This window comes from Aspergillus stella-maris (genome assembly GCF_047715825.1).
Source record: "Aspergillus stella-maris strain CBS 113639 unplaced genomic scaffold BDV14scaffold_13, whole genome shotgun sequence".
NCBI classification, from domain to species: Eukaryota; Fungi; Ascomycota; class Eurotiomycetes; order Eurotiales; family Aspergillaceae; genus Aspergillus; species Aspergillus stella-maris.
In genome coordinates, this window is record NW_027396807.1 from 71,625 (window position 1) to 97,167 (window position 25,543).

At 51.5% G+C, this 25,543-nt stretch overlaps 10 protein-coding genes across 10 annotated transcripts; 7 read left to right on the top strand and 3 right to left on the bottom strand.

Annotated features, from left to right (window-relative positions):
* The first annotated feature begins 234 nt into the window (after nt 1-234).
* pdeB (3',5'-cyclic-nucleotide phosphodiesterase PDE2) lies at nt 235-3,717 on the top strand. Its single transcript, XM_073776384.1, has 4 exons — nt 235-650; nt 714-1,302; nt 1,353-1,415; nt 1,467-3,717. The coding sequence occupies exons 1-4, from the start codon at nt 467-469 to the stop codon at nt 3,574-3,576; spliced, it is 2,946 nt and encodes a 981-aa protein (XP_073630419.1). The 5' UTR covers nt 235-466; the 3' UTR covers nt 3,577-3,717.
* BDV14DRAFT_25665 (uncharacterized protein) lies at nt 3,718-4,489 on the top strand. The gene has a single exon (XM_073776383.1). The coding sequence runs from the start codon at nt 3,859-3,861 to the stop codon at nt 4,402-4,404; it is 546 nt and encodes a 181-aa protein (XP_073630420.1). The 5' UTR covers nt 3,718-3,858; the 3' UTR covers nt 4,405-4,489.
* Nucleotides 4,490-4,627: 138 nt separating this feature from the next.
* BDV14DRAFT_169311 (retrograde cargo receptor ERV46) lies at nt 4,628-6,612 on the bottom strand. Its single transcript, XM_073768017.1, has 4 exons — nt 6,473-6,612; nt 6,102-6,365; nt 5,859-6,039; nt 4,628-5,805 (listed from the first exon to the last, which is right to left on the bottom strand). Exons 2-4 carry the CDS (start codon nt 6,292-6,294, stop codon nt 4,872-4,874), a joined length of 1,308 nt encoding a protein of 435 aa, XP_073630421.1. The 5' UTR covers nt 6,295-6,365; nt 6,473-6,612; the 3' UTR covers nt 4,628-4,871.
* Nucleotides 6,613-6,860: 248 nt separating this feature from the next.
* BDV14DRAFT_169313 (mRNA export factor mexA) lies at nt 6,861-9,635 on the top strand. Its single transcript, XM_073768018.1, has 3 exons — nt 6,861-7,581; nt 7,808-9,322; nt 9,374-9,635. The coding sequence occupies exons 1-3, from the start codon at nt 7,138-7,140 to the stop codon at nt 9,422-9,424; spliced, it is 2,010 nt and encodes a 669-aa protein (XP_073630422.1). The 5' UTR covers nt 6,861-7,137; the 3' UTR covers nt 9,425-9,635.
* Nucleotides 9,636-9,785: 150 nt separating this feature from the next.
* Nucleotides 9,786-12,838, top strand: BDV14DRAFT_169314 (putative GARP complex subunit Vps53). The gene is made up of 3 exons (XM_073768019.1): nt 9,786-9,986; nt 10,049-11,844; nt 11,897-12,838. Exons 1-3 carry the CDS (start codon nt 9,908-9,910, stop codon nt 12,602-12,604), a joined length of 2,583 nt encoding a protein of 860 aa, XP_073630423.1. The 5' UTR covers nt 9,786-9,907; the 3' UTR covers nt 12,605-12,838.
* Nucleotides 12,839-12,982: 144 nt separating this feature from the next.
* trm82 (putative tRNA methyltransferase) lies at nt 12,983-14,659 on the bottom strand (the record flags this gene model as incomplete). Its single annotated transcript, XM_073772775.1, has 3 exons — nt 12,983-13,373; nt 13,434-14,171; nt 14,220-14,659. The coding sequence occupies 3 exons, from the start codon at nt 14,657-14,659 to the stop codon at nt 12,983-12,985; spliced, it is 1,569 nt and encodes a 522-aa protein (XP_073630424.1).
* A 155-nt stretch (nt 14,660-14,814) lies between these two features.
* On the top strand, nt 14,815-16,544 carry BDV14DRAFT_169317 (60S ribosomal protein uL10). The gene is made up of 3 exons (XM_073768020.1): nt 14,815-15,149; nt 15,202-15,271; nt 15,323-16,544. The coding sequence occupies exons 1-3, from the start codon at nt 14,976-14,978 to the stop codon at nt 16,018-16,020; spliced, it is 942 nt and encodes a 313-aa protein (XP_073630425.1). The 5' UTR covers nt 14,815-14,975; the 3' UTR covers nt 16,021-16,544.
* Nucleotides 16,545-16,738: 194 nt separating this feature from the next.
* On the top strand, nt 16,739-18,038 carry BDV14DRAFT_197833 (uroporphyrinogen decarboxylase HEM12; the record flags this gene model as incomplete). Its single annotated transcript, XM_073772776.1, has 4 exons — nt 16,739-16,790; nt 16,847-16,888; nt 16,985-17,908; nt 17,965-18,038. The coding sequence occupies 4 exons, from the start codon at nt 16,739-16,741 to the stop codon at nt 18,036-18,038; spliced, it is 1,092 nt and encodes a 363-aa protein (XP_073630426.1).
* Nucleotides 18,039-18,042: 4 nt separating this feature from the next.
* Nucleotides 18,043-18,939, bottom strand: BDV14DRAFT_25755 (cytosine deaminase). The gene is made up of 3 exons (XM_073776385.1): nt 18,592-18,939; nt 18,235-18,500; nt 18,043-18,148 (listed from the first exon to the last, which is right to left on the bottom strand). The coding sequence occupies exons 1-3, from the start codon at nt 18,751-18,753 to the stop codon at nt 18,127-18,129; spliced, it is 450 nt and encodes a 149-aa protein (XP_073630427.1). The 5' UTR covers nt 18,754-18,939; the 3' UTR covers nt 18,043-18,126.
* A 735-nt stretch (nt 18,940-19,674) lies between these two features.
* On the top strand, nt 19,675-22,129 carry BDV14DRAFT_169328 (type I HSP40 co-chaperone YDJ1). Its single transcript, XM_073768021.1, has 4 exons — nt 19,675-20,231; nt 20,289-20,358; nt 20,417-21,238; nt 21,289-22,129. Exons 1-4 carry the CDS (start codon nt 20,196-20,198, stop codon nt 21,600-21,602), a joined length of 1,242 nt encoding a protein of 413 aa, XP_073630428.1. The 5' UTR covers nt 19,675-20,195; the 3' UTR covers nt 21,603-22,129.
* Nucleotides 22,130-25,543: the final 3,414 nt, after the last annotated feature.

The following is a 25,543-nucleotide window of genomic DNA, read 5'->3' on the forward strand; positions in this document are numbered from 1 at the left end:
TTGTCTCAGAGGCTGCGACTTTATTTGACTGGCAGTTCCCTTGCCGATATTACGTCCAGCCAGGCTGCAGCTCGTCCACTGCCGAGTCCCTACCTACCCTACTTCTTGTTTGCGCCGCCTGCATATACATTTGAAACATAAACCCTAGGAAAGGGAAAAACCTCACTGACGCAATTCGACTATTCAATAGATAAACTTAGTCGCTTCACTCACTTCAACTGTCCCTCCTTTGATCCCGATCTCTCCTGTCTCACTTTCGCCCTTATTCTTATCGCCCGTTACTCCCACCTTTTCTCCTCGTCGCCCGCCGTTCGTTCCTCGGAATTTTTCATACCTACAACTTGCACTACCTGGAAGTCTCGACCTATGAAGGCGAGTCTAGACCCGGTAGATTGCCGCTTCTCCTTCTCCTTCATATATATACCGCCGTCGAGTGATTTGACTTCGGATTGTGAGGCCCCGAGCCATGGGTGTCCCGGATCCGAGCGACATGATGGATCACATCGACTGCTCTGCGATCTATATTGACCCCCGCATCCGATCAGAGCGATGGGTGTATCAGGGCACGCCAGCGGATTCGCTGATATTGTCCGATGAGCCCGAGTCGCTTCGATCGGATGTTGAAGTTCTCCTGGATGTTACCCGTCGAAGTATGTCTCACTTTCCTCTCGCCCCCCCTGAATTATTCTCGTTACTGATCACTCCGTGAGTAGTGTATCTCTGTCAAGCCGGCGCGTCGCTAGTCACGAAACTTGCCGAGCTCAGCGAGAGCAACGGGAACAGCTGCACACCTATTTTCGCGTTCCTTGACATCGACCTCCACAACGAAGATGCGCCTCCCCTCGTCCGTCGCAGCACAAGCCGCAGTTCCTGGCAGGGTCCACCATCTCCGGGACCACTGGCCCGCGGGTTCACGTTCGCGTCACAAAATGAAGGCTCCTCAGACTTGAAACTGCTTTCCGGACTCTCGACAGATATTCAAGTGCACGATGGACCGAATCTCGTTATCCCCGTCGCTATCTTACGTCCGCCGCCGAAAGAACCTACTTCTGCCCCTGAACAGCAACAATTGTATATTCCTCACCCTCAACATATCTCGAGATGCCTTGATGCCGGTGCTGTGGATGTGCTATCAGGACCTGTGGATAGAGTTCGGATTCAAGGGTTGGTTGTGCACGCTTATCGGACGAGAAAGGTTGCTCTGAAAGAACAGTCGCGCTTCATGGCGAGAAGGAAATCGCGGAAGCACTCTTGGGTTGGTGTTCATGATGAGCAGCCGTATTCGTATTTGCGTGAGGCGATGTAAGTTGTCTCTTCGGGGAGTTTCGGAGCGATTGATCTGACTTTCATAGGGTATCTAAGCTTATGAAAGGCATTTGCAACCCGGAGGATGTTGTCGAGGAGTTACATGATGGGTAGGTCCAGAATGATTGTCATTAAAAGGGGATATGCTAAAATTCTCATAGGGACTACCACGTTGAGGACGAGCGCAAAGAATACATCAAATCACGGATAGGAAAATGGGATTTCGCAGCCCACGAGTTCAACGATGATGAGCTGGTTTACGCAGCTTACGCAATGCTCCAGCACGCATTTACGATAGAAGAGCTGGAAGAGTGGAAGCTAACGCCAGGCGAGCTTCGGACGTTCCTCCTTGCTTGTCGCGCATCCTACAACGCCTTTGTTCTCTACCATAACTTCCGGCATGCGATCGATGTCCTACAATCGGTTTTCGCGTTTTTAATCCACATTGCCGCGTTGCCTCCGTATGGAGATATTGGTACCGACGCGGATACCAGTTGTCCGATCGCGTGCATGCTCAAGCCGTTTGATTCCCTAACGTTGTTGATCTCGGCAATTGGTCACGACGTTGGTCATCCAGGTGTCAACAACTTCTTCCTCGTCAAGCTGAATGCGCCTCTGGCCCAGCTCTACAACGACAATTCGGTTCTTGAAGCCTTCCACTGTGCGGCGTTTTCACAAATTCTACGCCGTTACTGGCCTGCAGCCTTCAAGGATAAACAGCTGCGCAAGCTACTGATCAGCTCGATTTTAGCAACTGATATGGGTGTTCACCAGAAGTTCATGGAGCGGCTAGGATCCCTGGAGGAAAAGTACTCTGAAAACAGCCGGACGACGGATGGCTGGAAGCCCCAGGATATCGACATGTACAAGACGCTTGTATGTGGTTTACTGATCAAGTGCGCTGATATCAGTAACGTTGCACGCCCGTGGGAAGTTGCTGAGCGGTGGACGAAGATCCTGCAAGAAGAATTCGCCAACCAGGGTGAGATGGAGAAGGAGGTTGGAATGGAGACTGCCCTGTTTGGCGGTCCGCCTGAGCTTGGCAATGTGTACAAGCTTGCGACTGGGCAGATGGGTTTTATGTCAATATTCGCCTTACCACTCTTCGAGGGCGTGTCGGATATCCTCCCTGGCATGCGCTTCACCGTTGACCACATCCGCAGCAACCACACCCGGTGGCAGTATCTTGCGGATTTAGAACGGAGGAAGCCCCTTTTGATGGTGGACAGCCCTGATGGCAAGGTTTCTCCTCGCTCTCATAGTCCGGCCGCGAGCTTCCGGGATTCGCAAGCGACGCCGACGCCGCAGATAGGGTCGCCCATAACGCCAGCTACGAACGGCCGGAATCGATCCGCTCAGACGTTCCCTGCTAAAGAGCCATCTCAAGAGCGCAAGGACGAAGACGCGAGGGATTACTTCGCCCCCAAACGGTCGGCGCGGACGTCAATCGGCAGTGCGTACAATGAGAACCAGATCAGCCCGGTTGTCTCCCCGGATACGCCGGGTCCATCGATGGATATAACTGGGGACTCATTCCCTGTTGACGATGAAGGGAACGCAGTGGAACCTTCAAGGAAATCCTCATGTGCTGTTCCAGATCTAGGTCCTGGGCCTGTTACGGAGCCCATGCCTACCAAGAGCCACAGCAGTGAGGGTGCTCAACAAGAACCGGGTAGTGCCATTTCGTATGACAGCTCTGTCAGTGCGAACGGTCGGCCTGGTGCGTACTACCGTCACCACGCCAACACTGCTTCCTCTGGTTGTACTTCTGCCCCGACAAACTCGCAGCGCAATAGCTGCACCAGGACGCATAGTGTCAGTACGCACAGTAACGCAATGACTCCCATATCTCCTTCGACGAATGCGACGAGCGTTCTTTCCGCCGACAGCGACGAGGCCCCGTTTTCCCGCGACAACATCCCGCGCAGCGACTACGCAGACTGGGACAGCCGCAGCCCCCGTGCTGGCTCGCCAAAGCACGGCGAAGACCGGGGTTCAGAGAACACCCTTCACTCCGTCTCAAATCACAGTCAGCTGTTCGACAGCGCAGACAAGAACCACATGTCGATGCGCAATGGCACTGGCAGCTCGACTCAGTCTGTGAACACGGGCAGCAGCAATGGACAAAGTCCGCAATGGGATGAGCTCGGCGGGGAAGAACAGCCCAGACGGAAACTGGGTAAGCGCAGGAGCCGTCTACGGCTGGCGTTCTGGAGACGCAAGAATTATCACTCGAATAATCATCACGAAGTGCCCGGCGAGTCGCGATAACCTGGACTTACCGGCGCTAAACAGCTTTACTTCGATTCTACCAACATTCCTACGGGCAGTTGGCTTCGACAAAACATGTTTGTTCACATCAATTATTTAACTTGATTGACGGAACGGTGATTACGATCGACTTTGATTTGACTTGACTTGCAACTTGCATATACGATGGACTGTATGATTTCACGATCTCGTTGATAGACAAAATCGGCTTGGGCTTTGGCTTTGGTGCTATCTTAGCTGAGCCCTTGGCGAAGGGCTTTACTTTGCTATGCTACGTATGGAATGGATTTTTGCTTCTATATGGACCAGGGAAGTGCGCTGTCGGCCTCTATCCGAGACCCAAAAGGGTGCTTAGATGAGATGGCAGATGACCATGATCCTAACGTTCAACTTCTTGATTTTTGGTTTGATTTGATTTGCTTTGCAGTCGCAGCTCCCCACGGAAGCGCCTCATGCAAAACGGAATGGAATGGATACCGGCGCAGATATCATCTTTATCACCTTTATCTTATATCCGTGGTGTGGGTGGCTGTATTCATTATTTATCATGATCCTTATCCTTATTACCATTCTTTCTCTTTTCTTTTCTTTATCATTTCATTTGATTCCACTTTACTTGACTTGACCTGTCTCTTTCTCCTTATCTTATCCCTTACTTCTCTTCTCTTCTCTTTGACTATTTCATCTTTGTCATGGAGGCTGTTCTGTGTCGTCTTTTCCCTCCATTTCTTGGATTCCCTTTATTATATCTTAGGTTATGTTATGTTATCTCGATTAGGACTCCATCAACATCAATCTAGAGCTGGGGTGAGGCGTGCGGTTGTCTGATTCGATTATGGTTTCTGGTTCTGGCGCTCGGTCATTTAATCCATTTCAATATCAATCCAATTCAAATAGGCCTTGATTATCGAAGCTTTTGTTCTCCCGTCTCTGGTGTCACTTGCCTCGGCCCTCGTGCCTTGGCTGCGTATGGTACACGATAGATAATAGATAATAGATATACTTCGTAGGATCTAGGCATGTTTTCTATCAGAAAAAAAACATGGAATAATTCTGCTAGAATATACAATGATTATAAGCAATGAGTATGAGTATAAGTATACTATAAAGTTTAAACCAAAACGCCTGAATTGCTGAGTTGACACCCCTTTCACTTTCCACAACACCACCTTCACCACCGTTTAATCATCTACTCCTGTATCTCCTTCTCCAGAGAAAGGGAAATGGCGGCCCAGTACAGGTGACGCGCTGATTCAAGCCTCTCCCATCCCATTCTCAAGCCTGGGAAATATTGCTTAATTGGAATGTAACTTCCTCACTCTAGACACACCCTCGAAAACAGTCCTGTCGATAGCAGCAGCAACAGTCAGTGTCCCACCAACAATCGCACAAACGCCCGTCAGGAAGCCAGTGAAGGACTTGGGTCTCGCCTCGCGGTTGATGACTTTCATGGGGGAAATGTCGTAGTTGAAGAAGACTCCCGGGATGCCGTTCGCTGCGTGGATGCGCTCACGGTGGCCTTCGTCTGAGGCGTCGCCGCCGCGGAGGGAGCGTTTGTGGGACGTTACGCTGTATTGATGGGTTTCGATGCTGCCGGACGAGCCCGCGGAGAGGCCCTGCGCGCCGAGAGGGGTGTTTTCGGAAGAGTGGAGGGAGGTAGAGTAGAGCGGGTCCCAGCCGAGTGGGAGGTAGGAGGTTGAGACGACCTTGATGAAGTACATGAAGCTGTAGGCTGGTTCCTTTGCTTCCTGGCTTGTGGAATCAAGAGGGTTGGTATGGTGGTGGTCTGTCCATTGCCAGCGGTCCGAGAGTTCATCTGGCAATTGAGGCCCGAAGCGCAGCTGGTGGATGATATGGCTCATCGTATGTTGTTCGGACTGTGGGAGGCCGTGCTCATCGTACGTAGCGATATCGTGGACGTGGACGTTGCCCGCGGAGAAGGAACGGCCGGGCGCAATGTGGAAGTTTCCGACGACTTTGTTAACCCTTACCACACCCTCAAGGCGACATCCCTCGCGGCGTTGCGCATCGATGCGCTCGGCGTAGTGCTCGCGCTCGCATTGCTCGATATTTTGACCTTTACCGAAGGCCCATTGTTTCTGGGCGTAGGCTTCGCGGACTTCGTCGCAGGTATTGCAGCAGCCTTGTTTTATGGCGTTGGGGGGTGCGGGGGCGCCGCCGCATTCGCCGCAGTAGTCGGGGTCGAGATGTTTGGCTTCTTCGGAGTGGCTGAGAGGAATAGTCAGTACCGGTGTCGCAATTGCAATGTGTTGCGCGCTTACAGTTCAAGTGCCGAGATGTCAAGGACACGGCCGCCTTCAGAGACAGGCGCAAGACGGACTTTGTTGACGCCATGCGCAACACCGACTTGCTGTTCGCCTGAGACATCCATCACGTCCAGCGTTGTGATTTCGCAGGGAAGGCGTGGAAATGTTATGTTCAAGTGGATTTCCATTTTCTCGCCTGTATACCGCGGTTCAATTAGCGCTCTTATCTAGACCAACGATCGGAGTATAAAGACGCACCTCTCGACTTGTCAACGATCAACTCAGGCATGACTGCCACACGCCTGTAGTCGACCCATTCTCCCCAGACAAGCCATAGCACAACGAGCAGCGAAGCGATTGTGATGATACCTCCAGACGTCGTGCGGATGCGTGCCTCGTCAACTGTTTTGGCAAAGGCGTCGAGCCTCGTGAACCGAGATTTGGCGGGCATTGTGTTAAAGAGTGACAATCATACGGCGGAAGTGTGTTCGATCCTAGACCGGCTAGGCCGTGAGATGGTGTCTGAAGCCAGGGAAGACCAAGTGTCAGCGCAATGAACCAATCCAGAGATCGGCAGTGGTACAAAGTACGGGGAGACAATGGGACAGATATAGAACAAGGGAACTCACCTGACCTGATCGGAGAGGTCGACGACACCGACAAAAGCCAATTGAGAGAATCCAGATGCTCTCTTTGGTTTCCAGACTGTGAACAGCTGTCCTGGAGTCGCGCAGGTGAATTGGAGTTGACCGGAGGAGTTCGTCGTTTCTCTTTTGGTCTTCGAGGGAGGAGCAGACACGTAACGCGTAATATATTTATCGAGGGGAATGCGTGGCATGTATTGGTATTACCAGTTTCTGCCAGAGGACAGACCGCAGGCTCCCATTGGTCAGAGGTGCAGGCTCCACTGTGCCTGAATTGCATCACGTGAACTGAGCCCCATCACCGTCTAGCACGTGATCATTGCAGCCTGCAGAAATGAATCAGGCGGACGTCACTTTTTCTGCTTCGAGTTCCGTGAAGTTTGAACCTGCTGCTGCTCTCTGGAGGCTGTTCACTGCTTTGTCTGCTTCAGCTAATATAGAACATCATTCAACCTTTCTTTATCCACTCTCCTTGAATGAACCCCCCTCTTTGATTCATGCCTACTGGCCCTGCGAACCACTAAAGGCGCACCGCGCTTTGTTTGCTTTCGAGCAGCCCGGCATAAGAAACCGCCCACGTTCCTTTCCCTCCAACATTTTCACTTCTTCCTCCGAATTTTACCACTTCCGACAACAATCTATTCGACAACATGATGAAGCGAGGCAGCAGCAGAGCTACGCGTGGCCGCTCGAGTACCGGCGATCGTGGAGGAATCCGAAAGCGGGGTGCTGGCCCGACAAAGGTCGATCGAGATGGTGATCTGGCGATGGGCGCAGGCGCAGGCGCAATCCGCGGGCAAAAGACCCGTGGCGGCTCTTCTCGCCCAACACCCACCGGACCCCGAGCGCATACGATCGATAAATCTCTCAACCAAATCCAAAAGGCCCTCGCCAGCTCCAGCGCCAGTTCGCAAGCGAACATTCGACAAGGAGGTCGCGGGGCTGGGCTAGAACACGTTGCTGTTCGTGGCTGGAAGGAAAGCAAGGCTGCGTCCAACCGCGACGGCGGCGTCGAGAGCCTAGTCACTTTCCTCGAGAAGAAACTCACACCTCACGACTCGAAATCTGGATCCACGCGCGCAAGAATTTCCAAGGTATGTGCAACACTATTGAACCGGCGGCCACCGACATGGACATGAATGAATCACCAGCATCGTCCGCCTCCGATTTACGTATCCTCGTTTTATTGCAAAGGATGGTACCCTCTAGAAGAACGACGATCGGCGGATGGACTAGGCTTTTTTGGACGTCTGTTCCTTTGGATGGCTGGCTGCGGGTTTTCACAACAAGGTCCTCATTCGCCTTGCTAACGTTAATTAGTCGCGGGTTGAAGGCGACGCTTTGATTGCGTCCATCCGGCCGGAAATACTAGAAAGAATGCTTCAACTCAGTGGCTTTAGCTTTGCTGGAGCGCCTCTCACAATCGAAAAATACGACCAGGCGACGGCACCGATACTGGAACACTCGATGGCGACGTCCTCATCGAACGGCACAAGCGCGTCTACCGCAGATACGAAGTCAAAAATGACCGCGATCCTGCAAAGGCGCTATTACCAACAATCGAAACTCCTCGACCTGTCGAAACTGGCGACCGACCCGGACCTTGTGGCTATGGGGATTTTTGGCACAACATCAACCGAGTCCAAGTTCTTCCCTGCGCTTATGAAAGTCTGGGAATTGAACTTTAACAATACCGTGGCGCGGCGCGAGGCTGTCGAAAGTGTCAGTCTTGCCGACAACCAACTTGCCAACATTACCGTCGTTACCACCCTCTCTCAAACATTTCCCGACTTGAAAAACCTCGATCTTTCAAACAACAACTTCGCCGACGCCCAAGCACTCATTGGGTGGCGGTGGAAATTCCGCAAACTACAATTCCTCGATCTCTCAGGCAACCCCTTCAGTGCCGACCCCATTTTCAAGGACACCATGCTCAAGTGGTACCCTGAACTGCGAACCTTGAACAACACGCAAGTTCGCACAGAAGAAGAAGTCGCCGAACTAAAGAAAACCCCTATCCCTGTTCGCCCCGCTCATTTCCAGGACGAATCTCAAATAGCAGAAAACTTCATCCGATCGTTCTTTACTGGATATGATGAAAACCGGGTCGAACTCCTCAATGGATTCTATGACAACACCTCCACATTTTCTCTTAACGTCAACACATCTGCCCCGAGGGCGCAACAAACCGAGCCCGCCCCATGGGATCCGTATCTCAAGAAGAGCCGGAACCTTCTCAAGATCAGTCACTTGCCGGCTCGGATGTCTCGCACCTACACTGGCGCGGAGAAGATCCGCGAGCTGTGGACAACTCTACCCCAGACGAGACATCCCAACATTGTGACGAGCCCTCATGAATGGCTCATTGAATGCTTCCCTATTCCTGGACTTCCAGATGTCTCGGGCCAGAGCTCAACCGGAGTCGGTGGTTTCTTGATCATGGTGCACGGCAAGTTTGAGGAAGACAATGCAGGCAAGGTTGAAACACGGAGTTTCGACCGTACATTCATTCTCGGACCAGGAGCTGGTATTGGGGGGATTAGGGTCATCAGCGATGTGCTCTGCCTGCGAGCATTCGGCGGCAATGAAGCATGGCAATTGGAGCCCCAGAATGCCGCTGTGCAACCGACAGTAGCCGGGGCGGCGGCCATTCCGCCTGTTCCTCCTGGGTACGGTCAACCGGCCCCCGGAAAGCCTGATGCCCAGGTGCAGCAAGAGCAGCTTGTGATGCAACTGAGTGCCAAAACAATGATGACACTACAATACTCGGAATTGGCGCTTTCAGGAAACGGCTGGAACATGGATGCTGCTCTGAAAAACTTTGAGGAATTAAAGGTAAACACCCTAACAAACCAGGTTTCTCGAAATCTTGCTAACTTGTGATAGGCCTCGGGACAATTACCACCCGACGCTTTTCTTCCAGGAGCTCCAGCATAGCTCTGAAACAACACAAGGTCCCCCGATCGTTAAAAACTACTCAACATTTGCGCGGAGTGACCAAGCGAATCTATTCTTTTTTGGTTGGATTTAGTGAATGCATGGCTTAGGCGAAATGGCTGACAGGAATTCTTTGACTTTGTTCGAATATCCCAATTTGATGTACTATAAATACCACGAAGGCACGTCATAGAGAAGAGCGAGAGTCAACGATACTCTTGACTCAAACAAACCTCTGTCCCAAATATGTAATTGTAGACTGCGCTGTAGTTTGTAATTGTCTTTGTAGTAGAGCGGCTGACTTGGCGGACGGGCGATCACTGCGCTGGAGTTCCCGCCAACTCTCCGCATCAGAAGTTCAGTCCACCGCAAAACAACTCCCACGACCCCTGGAATTATTGACAATTGATACACTCACGCGGCACGTGCTCTCCGACCGGACCTGCAGCATGAGCCTTGCGTTAATGCCCGAGAGCTAATGGAATGTCCGCTACGACCGCCACACACAACACCAGCCAGATGGCCTCCAACGGGACCGCGCCCCTCGATCCCTTGGACTCAGGTACGCTACACAAGCTTGACTTACTTTGTATGTAGCTTGCTAATACTACTGTGAATTAACAGCGGACTACGACCCAATCGACCACCTAAACGACATCTTCTCGCACCCCTCCACCCTCTCCTCCGTCTCCGATGTATCCCAACGTCTCCAAGACTACGAGTTCGAACTCGACACTGAGATAGGCGCGCTCGTCGAAGACCAAGTCACCTCGAACGCAGAAAGCGTCAAGCGCATTCAAGCCGCAAAGGCAGACCTCTCCGAACTCTTCAAGAAAATCGACGATGTCCGCGACCGCGCGTCAACGACCGAGAACTCCATTACGGAGATGACGGCCGACATCAAGCAATTGGACAATGCAAAGAAGAACCTCACGCAGTCGATGACGGCTTTGAAACGCTTACAGATGTTGACTACTGCATACGACCAACTCCGCGTTCTCAGCCGTACAAGGCAGTATCGTGACTGCTCGCAGCTATTGCAGGCAGTCATTCAGCTCGTCGCACACTTCAAGAGCTACCGCTCAATTGACCAGGTTGCGCTACTTAGTCGGAATGTAGCGGACATACAGCGGGACCTGCTCGAGCAGATCTGCGAGGACTTTGAACTTGCCTTTGCAAAGGGGGAGATTGGCTCGAGGCGGACGGCGCTATCGGAGGCTTGCGCCGTGATGGATGCGCTGGGTGAGCATGCACGGTCGAGACTCATGACCTGGTACTGCAATTTCCAACTACGCGAGTATAGACAGGTGTTCAGGAATAATGAGGAGGCTGGGTCGCTGGATAATATCTCGAGAAGGTACTCGTGGTTCCGCCGGATTTTGCGGATCTATGACGAGGAGTACGCGCCTATCTTTCCGGCGTCTTGGAGGGTCGATGAGATACTGGCGAATGCTTTTTGCGAGGGGACGAGAGATGACTTTAAGGGGATACTGTCGAGATCAGTGCGGAATGGCCAGACCATTGATGTCAACCTGCTGTTGTCTTGCTTGCAGGAGACGCTCGACTTTGAACACTCGCTTGAGCGGCGCTTCTCTATTCCTTCCCGGCCGTCTACCGATACATTTGCGTCGGCGGAAACACCTGTCTTTGGCCAAGCTATCTCCGAAGCGTTTGAGCCTTATTTGAGTGTCTGGGTCAATGCGCAGGATAAGCAGCTGGCGACACTGATACCAAAGTACCGACAGCAACCTGTCAAACCGCCAGGAGAGGAGTTCGACTCAAACATCGTCATCTCATCTTCCATGGAACTTTTTACCTTTTATAGACATTCTCTCCAGCAATGCGCGAAGCTTTCTACAGGCGCGAGTCTCGCAGACTTGTCGAAAGTGTTTGCCAAATATTTGGATCAGTATGCTCAGCAAGTACTGCTGTACTATATTAGCGATCAACCAACAGTCCACAGCCCGCTCGGAACGGTGTCAATTGAGGATTACATCGCTGTGCTCAACACAGCGGACTACTGCTACACCACGTGCAATCAGCTAGAAGAGAAGATTAAAGGCCGTCTCGACAAGAATCTGAAGCAGAGCGTGGACCTGCAGAGCCAGTCAGATGCTTTCATGGGCATAGCCTCTGCTGCAGTCAGGGGTCTTGTGCGCAAGGTCGAGACCGAGCTAGAGCCCTGCTGGCGAGAGATGCGCAACACCCCGTGGAACAGACTGGAGGGCGTGAGTGATCAGAGCTCTTACGTCGGAGAAGTGTTGTCAAAGACCAACACTAAGTCATCTGAAATCCTGCAATTGATCCACAAGCAACAATATGCCCGGGCTTTTGCAGACCACATTGTCGAGCTGGTATCGAACATCTTCCTCCAGAACATCTTCCAGTGCAAGCCTGTTTCAGAGACAGGCGCAGAGCAGGTAAGCCTCACCCCCCCAGCCACATCCAATTCATTTCTGACCTTGTCGATAGATGCTCCTGGACACCTACACCCTTAAAACCGGTCTCACCTCGCTCCTCCCCGCCCCGCCCCCAGCAGGCTTCACAAAACGCGTCAACAATAGCTTCGCCAAAATCGAAACGCTGCTCAAAACCCTCCAAGTCCAACCTTCACCACCCGAAGCCCTAGTGCAGGCATACCTAATCCACATAGCCGACAGGAGCAACGCCAACTTCCGCAAGATCCTTGACCTAAAGGGAATCCGCAGCCGGCAAGAACAGAACCACCTCGTGGAGCTCTTCCAGATCCATCGCACATCTGATAGGTACGCGTCGAATATCCAGGAGACAAACCCTGTCCTTGCCGCACTCCAAACAACAACTGCTTCCTCATCAACGTCCGTTTCCCAGGGCCTTGGCCTCGGTAACCTGGGTACTTCCGCCGCAGGCTCAACTAGCCGGTTCGATGCGTCTTTGCTCGGATCAGCAATTATATCTGCGGCCAAGGACGGCGTTGATCGGCTAGGTACACCCATGAGCTCTACTACGCCTGTAAACCCTACCTTCGGAGCATCGCCGTCTGCATCTGGTACACCCAGTGCCACGCCTGCGCCGCAGGCCCAGGGCCAAAGCCAGGGTGGGGAAATGGGGTCGAATCTAAATGAGAATTTGAAGAACTTGGGGAAGTTCTTTAGACGGGATCTTGGGTTTGGGGGTCGGTTTGGTGGGGAGAGGGGGTGATTATTGTGATGAGGCGGTTTGTTGAGGCTTGATGGTTGACATTGGTGGTTGATGTTGGGAGTTTTTGTGTAGATATATATATTCTTCGCTGTGGCGGGCGCCTCGTTGCTTGTTCAAATCGCCCGTCTATTTCTTTTCTAGCTTTTCTTTCTTTCTTTCTTTTTAGCATGATGAGCAGAGCACTGCATTACAGGAGCTATTTACTTAGGATATTTTCGCAGTATATAATCAGATCATTTCTCATATTAGATCTTAATGATTGCTTTTGATAACTTTAACATAAGGTATACAAGTCTATATTCTATTTACAGAAACCCATCTAGCTCACCTAATCCAAAACTAACAGTTGCTTTACAAAGTACATAACACTCCGCTGTCCTACTCGGCATTATCATCCCACATCTTCTTCCGCAAATTCTCTAGCCCGTAAAGTCCATTACTCAATTGACTCTTAACCCTTTTTCCCTCCTTCTCGTCCTTGAACGTAATACTCTCCGTGCCGGCTTGCGCAACCGCTTCGATAAGGGGGCTGGAAACGGATTCCCAGTTACCATCCTTGAGCTGGAACGTTTGCAAATATTGAGATGGGCTTGAAGGGGTTGAGACCCATTCGGTTGAAGAGGACGGGATGTGCAGTGTGTCGAGGGAGACGAGGATGCTGCTTGGTGATGTGAATTGGATGTCGAGGATGTTGGCGGATGCTGTGAGCGGGGTTTGTGGGGTTAGAGACCCCGATTGGGACAGGGTGAAAGGGTACATGGTTGGGTTGCTATATATGTCAGTTGGGCTTTCTTCAAAACGAGAAGAAGCAAAAGCGGGGGGAGCTTACCCTTCCAGCGCAACCAGAACAAGCCGTTGTGAGTCCACCTCTGTGGTTGAAGGAGAAGCCCAGATACCCCGAATAGCAACCTCCTTGCTCTCGTCTTCAGAGCCCGTTGGTTGTTCCGGCAAAGGAACACTCTGCACCAATCCTCCATTAACCCACTTCCAAACAAACAAATTCGGGTCACCACCACCAGAAATCAAATATTCAGGAGCCCACTCAGGAACACAAAGCTTCGAGATGAAAGATGTGTGTCCGAAGCAGTGATTCTCAATCACATGAGCCTGAGGCGGACCGCGCGAGACACGAATATGTTCGTCTCGATCCGCGCTAAGAATATACGTTCTTTTCTTCGAGGATGCTGGGTCAGGCGAGGGGAGCGAAGCAAATGCTACGTCTGTAAGGAGAGAGACGTGGCCCAAGAGCAAATCGTGCTCAAAGACGGGCTTTTCAAGTTCCTTGTCTTTCTCTTCGTCTTGGTCTCCCTGCTTTTGCTTCTTCTCAGCGGCTTTTCTCTTCTGCTGCTCTTGCATCTCTAGCGAGCGCAGATTGCGCGCTGTGTGCACGGTCAGATTCGTAGCTGCAATGCGAGTAGACCGCGGTTGAGATTGAATCTTTGAGATGCGCGCTGGCGCTTCTGCGCTTGGGATCAGCGGCATGCTGTATACGTCCCCGAATTTGTCGCCTGTTAGGATGGAGTTGTCATCCGTGAATGTGATTGCGCAGGGGCGCTTGGGCATTTGTCTGGTACTTGTTAGATGATACCCTGTTTAACATGACATGATGACGTACCGCTCGCTTAGCTGGTTAAATGAACCATCCTCTTGAATCTGAAAGACACGAATCGTCTTGTCCTCCCCCGTAAGCGCAACCAGGTACGCCCCATCAGCCGTAAAAGTAAGAATAGGAATACTCGTCCAAGGCGCATTCTTGTTCGCAGTTACAGCCGCAACCGTGGTGCCATTCTTGATTTTCGTCTCTGACTCTTCAGAGGGATCAACCTTGCGCTTCTTCTCCGGCGGGCCTTCAATGTCCTCGTTAGATGCGGATGCGCCATAGTCAGCTGAGGAAGCTTCCGCACCGTCTTGCGGCCAGACGGATAGGCGCTGTCCTGATTCTGCTGAGTAAGAGTAGAGCTTTGAGCCGGCGGATGCTACGAGTATATTTCTGGATGTGCTGTTCTTTCCGCAGACGAGTTGTATGCATTGGAGGGGGTGGTTGAAGGATGTCATTTTGGCTGGTGGCAGTGGGTGATTGCTTGAAAATTCAATCCTTCCGACAGACCAGATCATTGGGCGACTATTCCAAATAACCCTGAACGAACTGCAACGATGTATCGAACTTGAGTACTCCGTACTGGTGTTTGATATCAAACTCGGCGGAGTAGGCGGGGCTCACGTGATCGACTAGCGAGCGCGGCAGAAAACAAAATTCGGCGAACGCACAAATCCCAAGAGCTTCAACGTCGCAACGACATCAACCACCATTCCATAATTTACGAGTTTTCCCTTGCCCTTAAACATCCTATCTTCAGTGAAATAAGGAGAAATGGGGGGCAAGTCCGAGTCCAAGGCCGCTTACTTCGAGAAGCTCAAGAACCTGCTCGATGAGTACAAGACTGTCTTCATCGTCGGTGTCGACAATGTCAGCTCTCAGCAGATGCACGAGATCCGTATCGCCCTCCGTGGTGAGGGTGTTGTCCTGATGGGCAAGAACACCATGGTATGATTTCTGGGTCCAAAAACACTTTGCGATCGCAATTGACATTTTCTAGGTTCGCCGTGCCCTCAAGGGTTTCATCAACGACAACCCCGAGTACGAGCGTCTCCTTCCTCACGTCAAGGGTGTGTACAACCTACAAATTGGGACAATGGACAAGACTGATTGATTACTAGGCAACGTCGGTTTCATCTTCACCTCCGGTGACCTCAAGGAGACCAAGGAGAAGATCCTCGCCAACCGTGTCGCTGCCCCTGCTCGTGCCGGTGCCATCGCTCCCGCCGATGTCTGGATTCCTGCTGGTAACACTGGTATGGAACCCGGTAAGACCTCTTTCTTCCAGGCTCTCGGTGTCCCCACCAAGATTGCTCGTGGTACCATTGAAATCACCACCGACCTCAAGCTCGTTGAGAAGGACACCAAGGTCGGCCCCTCTGAGGCCACCCTTCTTAACATGCTGAACATCTCTCCCTTCACCTACGGTATGACCATCCAGCAGGTCTACGACCAGGGTCAGACCTTCGGTGCCGATGTTCTCGACATTGAGGAGTCCCAGCTCCTCAAGACCTTCAGCGCTGCCATCAACACCATCACCACCATCTCTCTGGCTGCCAACTACCCCACCCTTCCTTCCGTTATTCACTCCGTTGTCAACGGTTACAAGAAGGTCTTGGCTGTTGCTGTTGAGACTGACTACAGCTGGCCCGAGATTGATGAGCTCAAGGACCGTATCGCCAACCCTGACGCTTACGCCTCTGCTGCTCCCGCTGCCGCTGCTGCCTCTGGTGGTGATGCTCCTGCTGCTGCCGCTGAGGCTGCTCCCGCTGAGGAGGACGAGTCCGACGAGGACATGGGCTTCGGTCTCTTCGACTAAACGTCTCGCCTCCATTAACGGGATACGACTGCCATGTATTAGATACTGTTTATGACCAATCATGAGGTTGGGTAAATGAAACTTGATACTGGTGATCATCATTACTCCTAGTAAGACTGAACGTAGTAACGTTCTTTCTCCGGAGTCATGCAAAAGGTATGTTATACTCTCTTTTATTCTACTTCCCTATACCCATCACTTGTTCCTGGCGGAGGATGATACCATTTTTAACTCGTAACACTCCTGTGTGATGAAGATTAAAAACGCAACAACAAACACTCTAATTTTTTGCTGACGCCTCACCTTACACTGCCTTTCACTCATGCACTGTTATTTACATCTGCTAACAGTTGTCATAGGACTCTGAGCTACTGTAAGCTCGCCCAGGGCGTCATTCTTGACGATCGTAGACACCGATATATAGCCTTAGTATAGCTTGTTAGGGTTAGTCGACGTATGTCCGAGAGGTGGAATGATTCTGGGAAATGAAACATGAAATTATCCATTAATTCAACAACTTCAGTCTGTAATATCTTGCACCATAGCATCTTAAGTTTGCAGCGTATATCTGAGACGAATTTCTAGGAAATCCAAAACTGCGTAGACGTGGATCGGATCGATCGCGGGGCAAACGGTCCGAGGCAGGCCGGAGCAAAGAATATCATCTGAGACTGCGGCCTCCAAGTTCCCCTCAACATAACTGCATTTCACTACAAAAATGACACAATTCGCGCCATTGAAGAATGATCTTTTGTTGAGAGCTGCTAGGGGTATTTCTCACTTTATCTATGGATATCTCTACGCTCAATTCTAACGCCATGTCTAGGCGAGAAGGTCCATCGCCCGCCGATATGGGTTATGCGACAGGGTATGCTGCTCCTTCAATTCTTTACATCCCCTCCTCCCTACCCCGGTCGCTCGACTCTACGAAAATGAATGGACAGCTAATTCTCTTGCCAACTAGCCGGCCGCTACCTCCCCGAATACCACGAAGCCAAAGGCAACCGGGACTTCTTCGAATGCTGCCGCGACCCCGAAGTCGCGTCCACCATCACAATCCAGCCCGTCGACCGGTACGAAGGCCTCATCGACGCGGCAATTATCTTCTCCGATATCCTCGTCATCCCGCAAGCAATGGGTATGACCGTCGAAATGGTCGACAAGAAGGGCCCGCACTTCCCCGACCCCCTCCGCTCCCCTACAGACGGGCAATACGAGAAGGTCATGGCCAAGAATGTTGACGTCAAGGTTGAGTTGGACTACGTGTACAAGGCCATTACACTTACGCGGACAAAGCTGAACGGGCGCGTCCCGCTGATTGGGTTTTGCGGTGCGCCGTGGACACTACTTTGTTATATGGTTGAGGGCGGCGGCAGCAAGATGTTCGTGCAGAGTAAGACGTGGGTTTACAAGTACCCCAAGGAAGCGCAGGCCCTCTTGCAGAAGATCGCGGAGATCTGCGTCGAGTACCTTGCGCTGCAGGTTGCCGCGGGCGCGCAGCTGGTGCAGGTGTTTGACTCGTGGGCTGGGGAGCTTTCGCCTGCTTCTTTCAAGGGGTTCTCGCTGCCTTATTTGCGCCATATCTCTGCGAATCTGCCTAAGCGGCTGAAGGAGATGGGGCTCGAGCCGGTGCCTATGACTGTTTTCGCGAAGGGCGCTTGGTATGCGCTTGAGGATCTTTGTGAGAGCGGGTATAATGTTGTTGGGCTCGACTGGCTGCATGATCCTGCTGAGGCGAGGAGGATTGCCAATGGCCGGGTTACAATTCAGGGCAATGCGGACCCGGGCGTGCTTTATGGTGGACGTGAGGCTATCACGCAGGCTGTTGAGACTATGGTCAAGGGATTCGAGAAGGGGAAGCAAGGGTGGATTGCTAACTTGGGACATGGTATGCTTGTTCACCGTTTTCATTTATGCTATGCGAATGCTAATATTTGACTTTAGGCGTGACTCCGTTTGTCAAACCTGAGGACCTCAAGTTCTTCTTTGAGGAGATTCACCGGTTGACCGCCGACTAAACTCAACTCAACTCCTGATACCTCATGACCCCAAAACACCAATCTCATGCTCCATACATAAAAATCTGCCCCACTCTACTCTACCAATCTAAACAGCAATATCCTCATTCCTATCAACTCAATTAGCACATATAAACCCTGACTGATAGCCCAGGCAGCCGAATAAAACAGCTGAAAAGCAAGAAAAAGAACATACCAAAGCTCCGGCTTCTCCCTCATAAACCCCTCCATAATCCCCTTACACTCCTTGTCATCAAGAACAACAACCTCCTTCCCCCTCCCCTTAAGATACTCCTCCCCACCCATAAAATTCACATTCTCACCAATAACCACCCGCTTAATCTTATACAGTATGCACGCACCCGTACACATATCGCACGGCGAGAGAGTAGTGTACATCGTTGCGCCTTCGTATGCGCTCGCTGGTAGACGCCCGCTGTTTTCGAGGGCGGACATTTCGGCCTGCGCATGCACACATACAAATACTTTAGCTCACCTCGTTTAAGATTGTAGAGGGTGGAAAAGGGTTGGCTGGGTGGGAGGAGTGTCTTACGTGAAGTGTCGCGCTCCCCTTCTGCACACGCATGTTGTGCCCGCGTCCTAGGATCTTCCCATCTTTGCTGACGAGGCATGCGCCGATGGGGACGCCGCCTTCGGAGAGGCCGAGGCGGGCTTCTTCGACTGCTGCTATGAAGCCGGGGTCTGTGGCGGCCATTGCGAAGAGAGAATCGTGAGGAGATTGGATTGGGCGGGTCAATGGTTGGGAATGAGGTGAGGGTATAAAAGTGATAGAGCTGGAAATGGACTTGGAGATAAGATCGCCTAAGATCAAGCTTGGCTTTGGGCCTTTGGAATTTGGAGAGCTTGAAAATTATGGTAGAGTGGGGAATGTTTGATAGTTGGTTGGTTTGGTTTAATTCCGATCCACGCGTTTCAAGGTTGACAAGGTTGATCAAGTGAGGCGTAGATAAGGTGTTTGCGAATGAGATCCTTATGCATGGTGGTGGTATGCAGTTTGGACTGGAGCCTTGACTGCTCTACTCTACAATGGCTGTTCATAATGCCGGTGATATAGTACCTAGTAGCAACTATGCGGATCGGGCATCTGATAGGTAGGTGGTGACTGCTCCCGTCTGTAGAGGGCGAAATGGGGAATTATGTTTTTGAAGGCTAATCAGGCAGATTGGCCAGTCTGAGGTAATTTTGATCAGCCTGCTCAAGGCAAATAGGTACAAGGCTCGCTCATAAGACATCAAAATCAAGGCGTATGTAAGTTGCCGCTGGGTGTAAGCTTAAGTGAGCCTCGCTCAGCCCCTCATGAAAAGGCTTATCGATAAGAGATTGGTAATGCCGTCGCCGCCTGAGGCAAACACCAGCCATGGAACTGCGGAAAATCTCTTTTGTTCTTTGTGACGGATACCCGCCCGGACCATTCTTACAATGACAAAATCTGAACAAACAGTGGTAAAAAGTTTATAGCTGTAATTACAATACAGCGCCATGGAAGAAGGTGCAGGAAGACGATGGAAGAGCGTCGAAGGGGATCGATGTGCTTGGCATGGAATTGTGGGCAGTCTGAGCGGTCGAAACAACGAGATACAAAGATAGAAATCCTGGTCTGTAAGATGCTGAGTCTGTATTCTTTGAGAATCCAGTCTATTCAATTCAAAAAAGAGCATTGATATTTGAGACATTCTCTGGCTTCATTATCGCCAGTGCTAACTCCGGTAACAGCAATACGTGGGAAAGTAAAAGATACCACGGGAGCAAGGTCCGTTGGTGCCTGGTGGGCGTAACCAATACCCAAAGTTACGTACGGGCTTACAGAGGCGTTGCCATCCCCGTCCGTCACTCTTCATTATTACTTCTGTCTTTCTCTCATTCAGCCGTCGGTCCAATTCTTCAAGCCGCCTCCCTCCACTTCCTTCTAAACTCTCCTCAACTCTCTTGATCTCTTCTCCTCCACACTCCAAGGCACCGACCATTCCTTCCAGACCTCGTCCGTCTCTATATCACCGGCAACTACATCTCTCCCCGACTCCTCCCCACCCGGACCGCCTTTTTGCTCAAAAGTTGTTGTTTATTCGGAACCTTCCTTCGCTACCCCTCGCGAACCGCTTCTCTCTCTCTTTCAAGTCACACTAGAATTAGATCACAATGGTCAAGGATACGAAGTTCTACGACATCCTCGGGGTTAGTATTGACGCTGAATTTTGTGTGCTTAGGCCGTCAACTAACGGTACCTGTTAGGTTGCCCCGACGGCCAGCGAGGCCCAACTGAAGACTGCTTACAAGAAGGGTGCCCTCAAGTACCACCCTGGTATGTGATATGGAACAAGCGAATATATGCGACCGCTGTCTAACAATTCCTCCAACAGACAAGAACCCCAACAACCCAGAGGCTGCCGAAACCTTTAAGGAAATGTCCAAAGCATACGAAGTTCTGTCCGACTCCCAACAGCGTAGCATCTACGATCAACTCGGTGAGGAGGGTCTCGAAGGCGGTGGTGGTGCCGGTGGTATGGGCGCCGAGGACCTCTTCGCCCAGTTCTTCGGCGGCGGCGGCGGTGGCTTCGGCGGCATGTTCGGCGGTGGCATGCGGGATCAAGGCCCAAAGAAGGCTCGCACCATCCACCACGTTCACAAGGTCAACCTCGAGGATATCTACCGCGGCAAGGTCTCCAAGCTCGCTCTCCAAAAGTCCGTCATCTGTTCCACTTGCGATGGCCGCGGTGGTAAGGAAGGCGCCGTCAAGTCGTGTTCCGGCTGTAACGGTTCGGGTATGAAGACGATGATGCGCCAGATGGGTCCCATGATCCAGCGCTTCCAGACCGTCTGCCCCGACTGTAACGGTGAGGGAGAGACCATTCGTGACAAGGACCGCTGCCGCAACTGTCACGGTAAGAAGACCGTTGTCGAGCGCAAGGTCCTCCACGTCCACGTCGACCGCGGTGTCAAGAACGGCCACAAGATCGAGTTCCGCGGTGAGGGTGACCAGCTGCCTGGTGTTATGCCTGGTGATGTTGTTTTCGAGATTGAGCAGAAGCCCCACCCCCGATTCCAGCGCAAGGACGACGACCTCTTCTACCAAGCTGAGATCGACCTTCTTACCGCGCTCGGCGGTGGTACCATCAACATTGAGCACCTTGACGAGCGGTGGTTGTCCGTCACAATCGCCCCTGGCGAGGTCATCACACCTGGTAAGTTCCGGTCTCACTAGACACAAAGATGTCGAGCTAACAGTGTTTAGGCGCCATCAAGGTCATCAAGGGCCAGGGTATGCCTTCGTTCCGCCACCACGACCACGGTAACCTCTACATCCAGTTCGACGTCAAGTTCCCCGAGAAGGATGAGCTCCAGAACCTCCACCTCCTTGAGCAGGTCCTGCCTCCCCGGAAAGGACAGGCCCAGGCTCCCACGGACGCCATGGTTGAGGACTTTGAGTTGGAAGAGGTCGACGGCAACGAGCGCTCACAAGCACGCGCCCACGGTGCCGCCGGCATGGACGATGATGATGACGATGTTCCTCCTGGTGCTGAGCGGGTGCAGTGTGCTTCTCAGTAAGCAAGGGAATATGAGATGTTATGAATGACTGGGTGTGATGATGAGGTGCCAGGGCTTGATGAACTTCGCTTATGATACCATGTTGAAGATATAGCCTTGGCACAGGACTGGAACGTTCTTCTTTTTTGTTTTCCACGAATTTGCTTTGCGATGGCGTTTTCACCGAAGACTCGGATGATGACTGGAGATTTGATTTCGACTTTTCTTCGACCTTTCGACTTTTCTCACTCTGCGCGGCACCCCTCACCCAAATCGCTCGACTTGCTGATCCTGGGTTTCCTTCCATACATAATCTCCTCCGTTTCTCCGTTCCCCTTCCTTCCATTTCTCTGATTAGTGGGATGTTTGTTTGCGCTTTGCGCTCGAGGTCCGGTCAGTTTGTGTTGGGTGCGCGTGCTGGGTAGGGTAGTTAGTGTTCTCGGGGTGGTTACCATATTATAGACTCGCATGAACTTGGGTATTCCTTTCTTTGACCGTCTTTTCCTTTCAAAAGTATTGGTAGTGCGTGTATTGTCTCTTGTAAGCTGTGGCTTCGTGATGAATGGATCCTCGCGTGTACCCCGGTGTTAACCAAATATATATCTCCAGTAGACGTGAGGACCCTGGTAGGCACCACCCTCACACGGTCCCTTGCTCGATTCCTAGGATGGAAGTGCTGAAGAAACCAAACTCGAGTTAAGGCGGTAGTCAAATATATACATTGCTCAGTCAAAGAGTCAGGTAGGTAGGTACGAACTTTCTCCCCTCCCCGGGTCCAGTGCCCTGCCCTGCCTGCCCGCCTGATATATACGCTACCGTTGTCCACGGTTATAACATACCTCACTACCGACTTTGCGCTTGAAACAACGCTGTTGCAGGTTGGGGTTTACTTGCTTACTTATTTACTTGCTTATTTATTTACTTGCCTACCCGTCTGGACCCCCTCCCCGCCTTTACTGCAATAAAATAAAAAGGAACCGTGGGATCGGATCCATCAGGTTAGATGGACTACACAGTCTAAGTAGCCCCCGTAGTCGTGAGAAAGCCGCCTTCAGAAGGCGAAATGAAAGGCGAAGGCGAAGAAGAAGGCAAAACCATCTAAAGTAAATACAAGCGTCCACTCCATAGATGGATGCTCTGGGAGACACCCCATCCAGTCCGGACGGGTTCCGATTCGGGCTCCCGTATAGACTTGGACTTGTACTCACTGCTTGGGGGGGCTATGGTAGGTACGCAATGGAGGCTTTTTCCTTAGGTGGATACTTTACTGAGTGGGACAGTGAGGTATGAGATTCCTGTCTATGTAGGTAGGTTGTGTATGTGAGGCAGATGAAAATGATGAAGAAGATTGTGAGAATAACCCACACCCACACGTGTCTACCTGGTGAAGACCGCTAGCATTGGTTTATTTTATTCAGACCTGCCTGGCTCTGGTTCCAGGTAACATTTGCTATCTTGGTTGGTCTAAGTGTGAACGGGACGGGATAGGTAGACGGCCGCCACGCGGAGATTCGACTTCGACGAGAGGGAGTGGAATCGAGGCACCCTGTCGTCCAGCCAGACGGATGAGATGGACTACCTGCCTACCTACCTGCCTGCCTGCTACCGGATGGACTAAGGGAGGTCCAGAGCGAAGTATTTATGGGATTGATTTATTCACGTGGCGAGAAAATCGATGTGTTGGACTGTGATCGGGATGGATATATTGATTGTTCTAAGTGGCTACTGTAGCTGGAGATGGCTTACGATGGTCTGAGTAAGGCAGGTCTTGTTAAATATACTACGTTGAATTTAGGGCTCATGAAGATCTTTACTTAACTTACCTACCTACCTACCTTATAGAAACGGACTGCATACCCTTAGCGCTCTTTGATGCCAAAGAAGTAGGCGAAAGCGTATTGGCTCTATATTCCGAAAGACATTTTGACTGGTTGACTTGTTCAGTCTTTCTGTGTGTGAGTAGACTAGGCAGCGTACCAGAGACTGACTCTGAAGAACACCAGATCTCAGGCCCCATAGTAAAACTTGTAACCGCGAGATGTGCCCGATTGGGTCTGACCATAATCGATGGGATCGTTAGACATCGAAGGAGAAGGGGCGGCAGCGACAAGTCGAATTTCGCTAGGTTCGAATCTCAAGCGATGGTAGTGTCAGGCTGCGATTCTGGCTTTGACGCCTCGGCTTGAGCGCCTTGCTCCTTATTCCTTATCATCTTGACTAGTACTTGTCACGAGACATCAGTATATATGTAGATGTAGACTGTAGAGGCACCGAGTGGAGGGTCTGACCCAAGTCTCTTGCTTTCAGACACCGCGTACGCGGGGTTGAGTCGGTATGCCGCAAGGGGTATCATGGTCACGGACAGCAGCGAATGGCCTCGAGAGCAGGAAACAGGAAGCGCAGAGCGAGATGAGCGAAGATAGAACCTAGATTTTGGGGTGGCATCGCAGGTACCTTCCATGCAAGGGATCTGGGGCGAGTCGCGTGGACAGTGAACTGCAGGATGGGAGTCCAGATTCTGGACTCTGGACTCTCAAGTCTCAACTCTGAACGGCTCGGCTGCGATCACCAGAGAAAAACTTGGTCCTGAAATTTGAGTTGCCCCAGGCTAAGACAGTGTCCGAAATCTGGGACATCAGATCGAGATGGTGGCCTCTTTAGGCGAAGCCAGCTAGTGGTTGGACTATCGGGACTACCGAGGACGGGCCATGGAATGCAGTGGCGATAGTATAGATCGCGTCTTTGGGAACAAATAGAGTATCAACTCCGGAGTTGTTGGTGGCGAGTCCATAGGATATGGTCGCATATAGTCTGGTCCGTGAAATCGGTACAAAGCACGCGACAGCGGTCCAGTCAAAGGAGGCGTGCGTACGCCGTAACAGCTGAGTGGAGTGGAAGCAATCGTTAAGCCTAGACGCTCAGGAGCAGCGGCCGAAAACATGCGACGAGAGCAGCGGCAAGGCATGAGCTCGCATTATGTCAATATCAAGTTCTCGCAAGTTGATATCTCATCCAGACCAAGACAACCCGTTGAAATAAGCATCACCCCAGCACGCCAATACTCATATCCCTTCAGTGGCCGTGTCAAGCATACTCCAAGGGTTCTTGGATGCTCTTCTATCCACTCTCGCTGGCAGAAAGACGCGACGTGGCTGGTGGGCTGGCGATGGCTCATAAGGGCCTAAAATGACGACATGGAGGTTAAATCGTATTTTGGTAGGATTCTAGAAGGAGTTGCCTTCCGTGGGGGTTTCGATTGCAAATAGACTGGACATTGCTGGACTAGGTTTAATGTAGGGATTGTGTGAGGCTGATGGGTGTGACTGGGTTGGCACTGGCAGGGGTGGTATCCAAGAGGACAGATGTTGGTGTGATTTCTTGGCAAATTGTCTGCGCAGATGGACTTCGGTGATAGGCTGATGGGTCGATAGGAGATAATGAACCCTGCAGGAGTGTAATGACCTCCTGTCGCTGTCACTGGCATCGCCGATCAACACCAGCAGAAGCAGGGACCATGGAAGCAAGCTGTCAGGTAGACCTCGTATAGCGGGAGAATTCTCCAGAACTGATTATCGGACTATCAGCCTGTTCCTGACTGTGTTCTTGTGGTATGTGGACTGAAGGAAGGACGCGAGAGGACGTTGATGACGCGATCCTGCGGTTGATGAGGTGACTGGGAAGGTGGAGAGAGGCTGCAGGTCTTTAGTTGGCATGGCAGTAGTCTAGATTGGCAATTCAGAGAACAATTCCGATGCATCTCCGCAGCATACGAGGCACTGACGACGGCCGTTTCATTTGTGAGTCGTAATCAATTTATACAATTTAAGTCTATTTAGTCTACTTATTGGCAAGTCTACCTACTGTACTACTAACTAATGTCAACAACTTAATTCTACTGACTAATATTGACACATATTTCATAATAAAATGATAGAACCTGCTTTGTACCTTCTGTGGTCTTC

Bases quoted from the DNA above. Each gene is read 5' to 3' on its own strand.
- pdeB (XM_073776384.1), top strand. From the start codon at position 467: ATGGGTGTCCCGGATCCGAGCGACATGATGGATCACATCGACTGCTCT. The intron at 1,303-1,352 runs GTAAGTTGTCTC...TGACTTTCATAG, and splicing joins TCGTATTTGCGTGAGGCGAT to GGTATCTAAGCTTATGAAAG. The intron at 1,416-1,466 runs GTAGGTCCAGAA...AAATTCTCATAG, and splicing joins GTCGAGGAGTTACATGATGG to GGACTACCACGTTGAGGACG.
- BDV14DRAFT_25665 (XM_073776383.1), top strand. From the start codon at position 3,859: ATGGATTTTTGCTTCTATATGGACCAGGGAAGTGCGCTGTCGGCCTCT.
- BDV14DRAFT_169311 (XM_073768017.1), bottom strand. From the start codon at position 6,294: ATGCCCGCCAAATCTCGGTTCACGAGGCTCGACGCCTTTGCCAAAACA. The intron at 6,040-6,101 runs GTGCGTCTTTAT...CGCGGTATACAG, and splicing joins GATCGTTGACAAGTCGAGAG to GCGAGAAAATGGAAATCCAC. The intron at 5,806-5,858 runs GTAAGCGCGCAA...TATTCCTCTCAG, and splicing joins GACATCTCGGCACTTGAACT to CCACTCCGAAGAAGCCAAAC.
- BDV14DRAFT_169313 (XM_073768018.1), top strand. From the start codon at position 7,138: ATGATGAAGCGAGGCAGCAGCAGAGCTACGCGTGGCCGCTCGAGTACC. The intron at 7,582-7,807 runs GTATGTGCAACA...AACGTTAATTAG, and splicing joins CGCGCGCAAGAATTTCCAAG to TCGCGGGTTGAAGGCGACGC. The intron at 9,323-9,373 runs GTAAACACCCTA...AACTTGTGATAG, and splicing joins AAAACTTTGAGGAATTAAAG to GCCTCGGGACAATTACCACC.
- BDV14DRAFT_169314 (XM_073768019.1), top strand. From the start codon at position 9,908: ATGTCCGCTACGACCGCCACACACAACACCAGCCAGATGGCCTCCAAC. The intron at 9,987-10,048 runs GTACGCTACACA...GTGAATTAACAG, and splicing joins CCTCGATCCCTTGGACTCAG to CGGACTACGACCCAATCGAC. The intron at 11,845-11,896 runs GTAAGCCTCACC...CCTTGTCGATAG, and splicing joins CAGAGACAGGCGCAGAGCAG to ATGCTCCTGGACACCTACAC.
- BDV14DRAFT_169317 (XM_073768020.1), top strand. From the start codon at position 14,976: ATGGGGGGCAAGTCCGAGTCCAAGGCCGCTTACTTCGAGAAGCTCAAG. The intron at 15,150-15,201 runs GTATGATTTCTG...GACATTTTCTAG, and splicing joins TGATGGGCAAGAACACCATG to GTTCGCCGTGCCCTCAAGGG. The intron at 15,272-15,322 runs GTGTGTACAACC...ATTGATTACTAG, and splicing joins TCTCCTTCCTCACGTCAAGG to GCAACGTCGGTTTCATCTTC.
- BDV14DRAFT_25755 (XM_073776385.1), bottom strand. From the start codon at position 18,753: ATGGCCGCCACAGACCCCGGCTTCATAGCAGCAGTCGAAGAAGCCCGC. The intron at 18,501-18,591 runs GTAAGACACTCC...GTGCATGCGCAG, and splicing joins AGGGGAGCGCGACACTTCAC to GCCGAAATGTCCGCCCTCGA. The intron at 18,149-18,234 runs GTATGTTCTTTT...TTGAGTTGATAG, and splicing joins AGGGAGAAGCCGGAGCTTTG to GAATGAGGATATTGCTGTTT.
- BDV14DRAFT_169328 (XM_073768021.1), top strand. From the start codon at position 20,196: ATGGTCAAGGATACGAAGTTCTACGACATCCTCGGG. The intron at 20,232-20,288 runs GTTAGTATTGAC...GGTACCTGTTAG, and splicing joins AGTTCTACGACATCCTCGGG to GTTGCCCCGACGGCCAGCGA. The intron at 20,359-20,416 runs GTATGTGATATG...TTCCTCCAACAG, and splicing joins TGCCCTCAAGTACCACCCTG to ACAAGAACCCCAACAACCCA.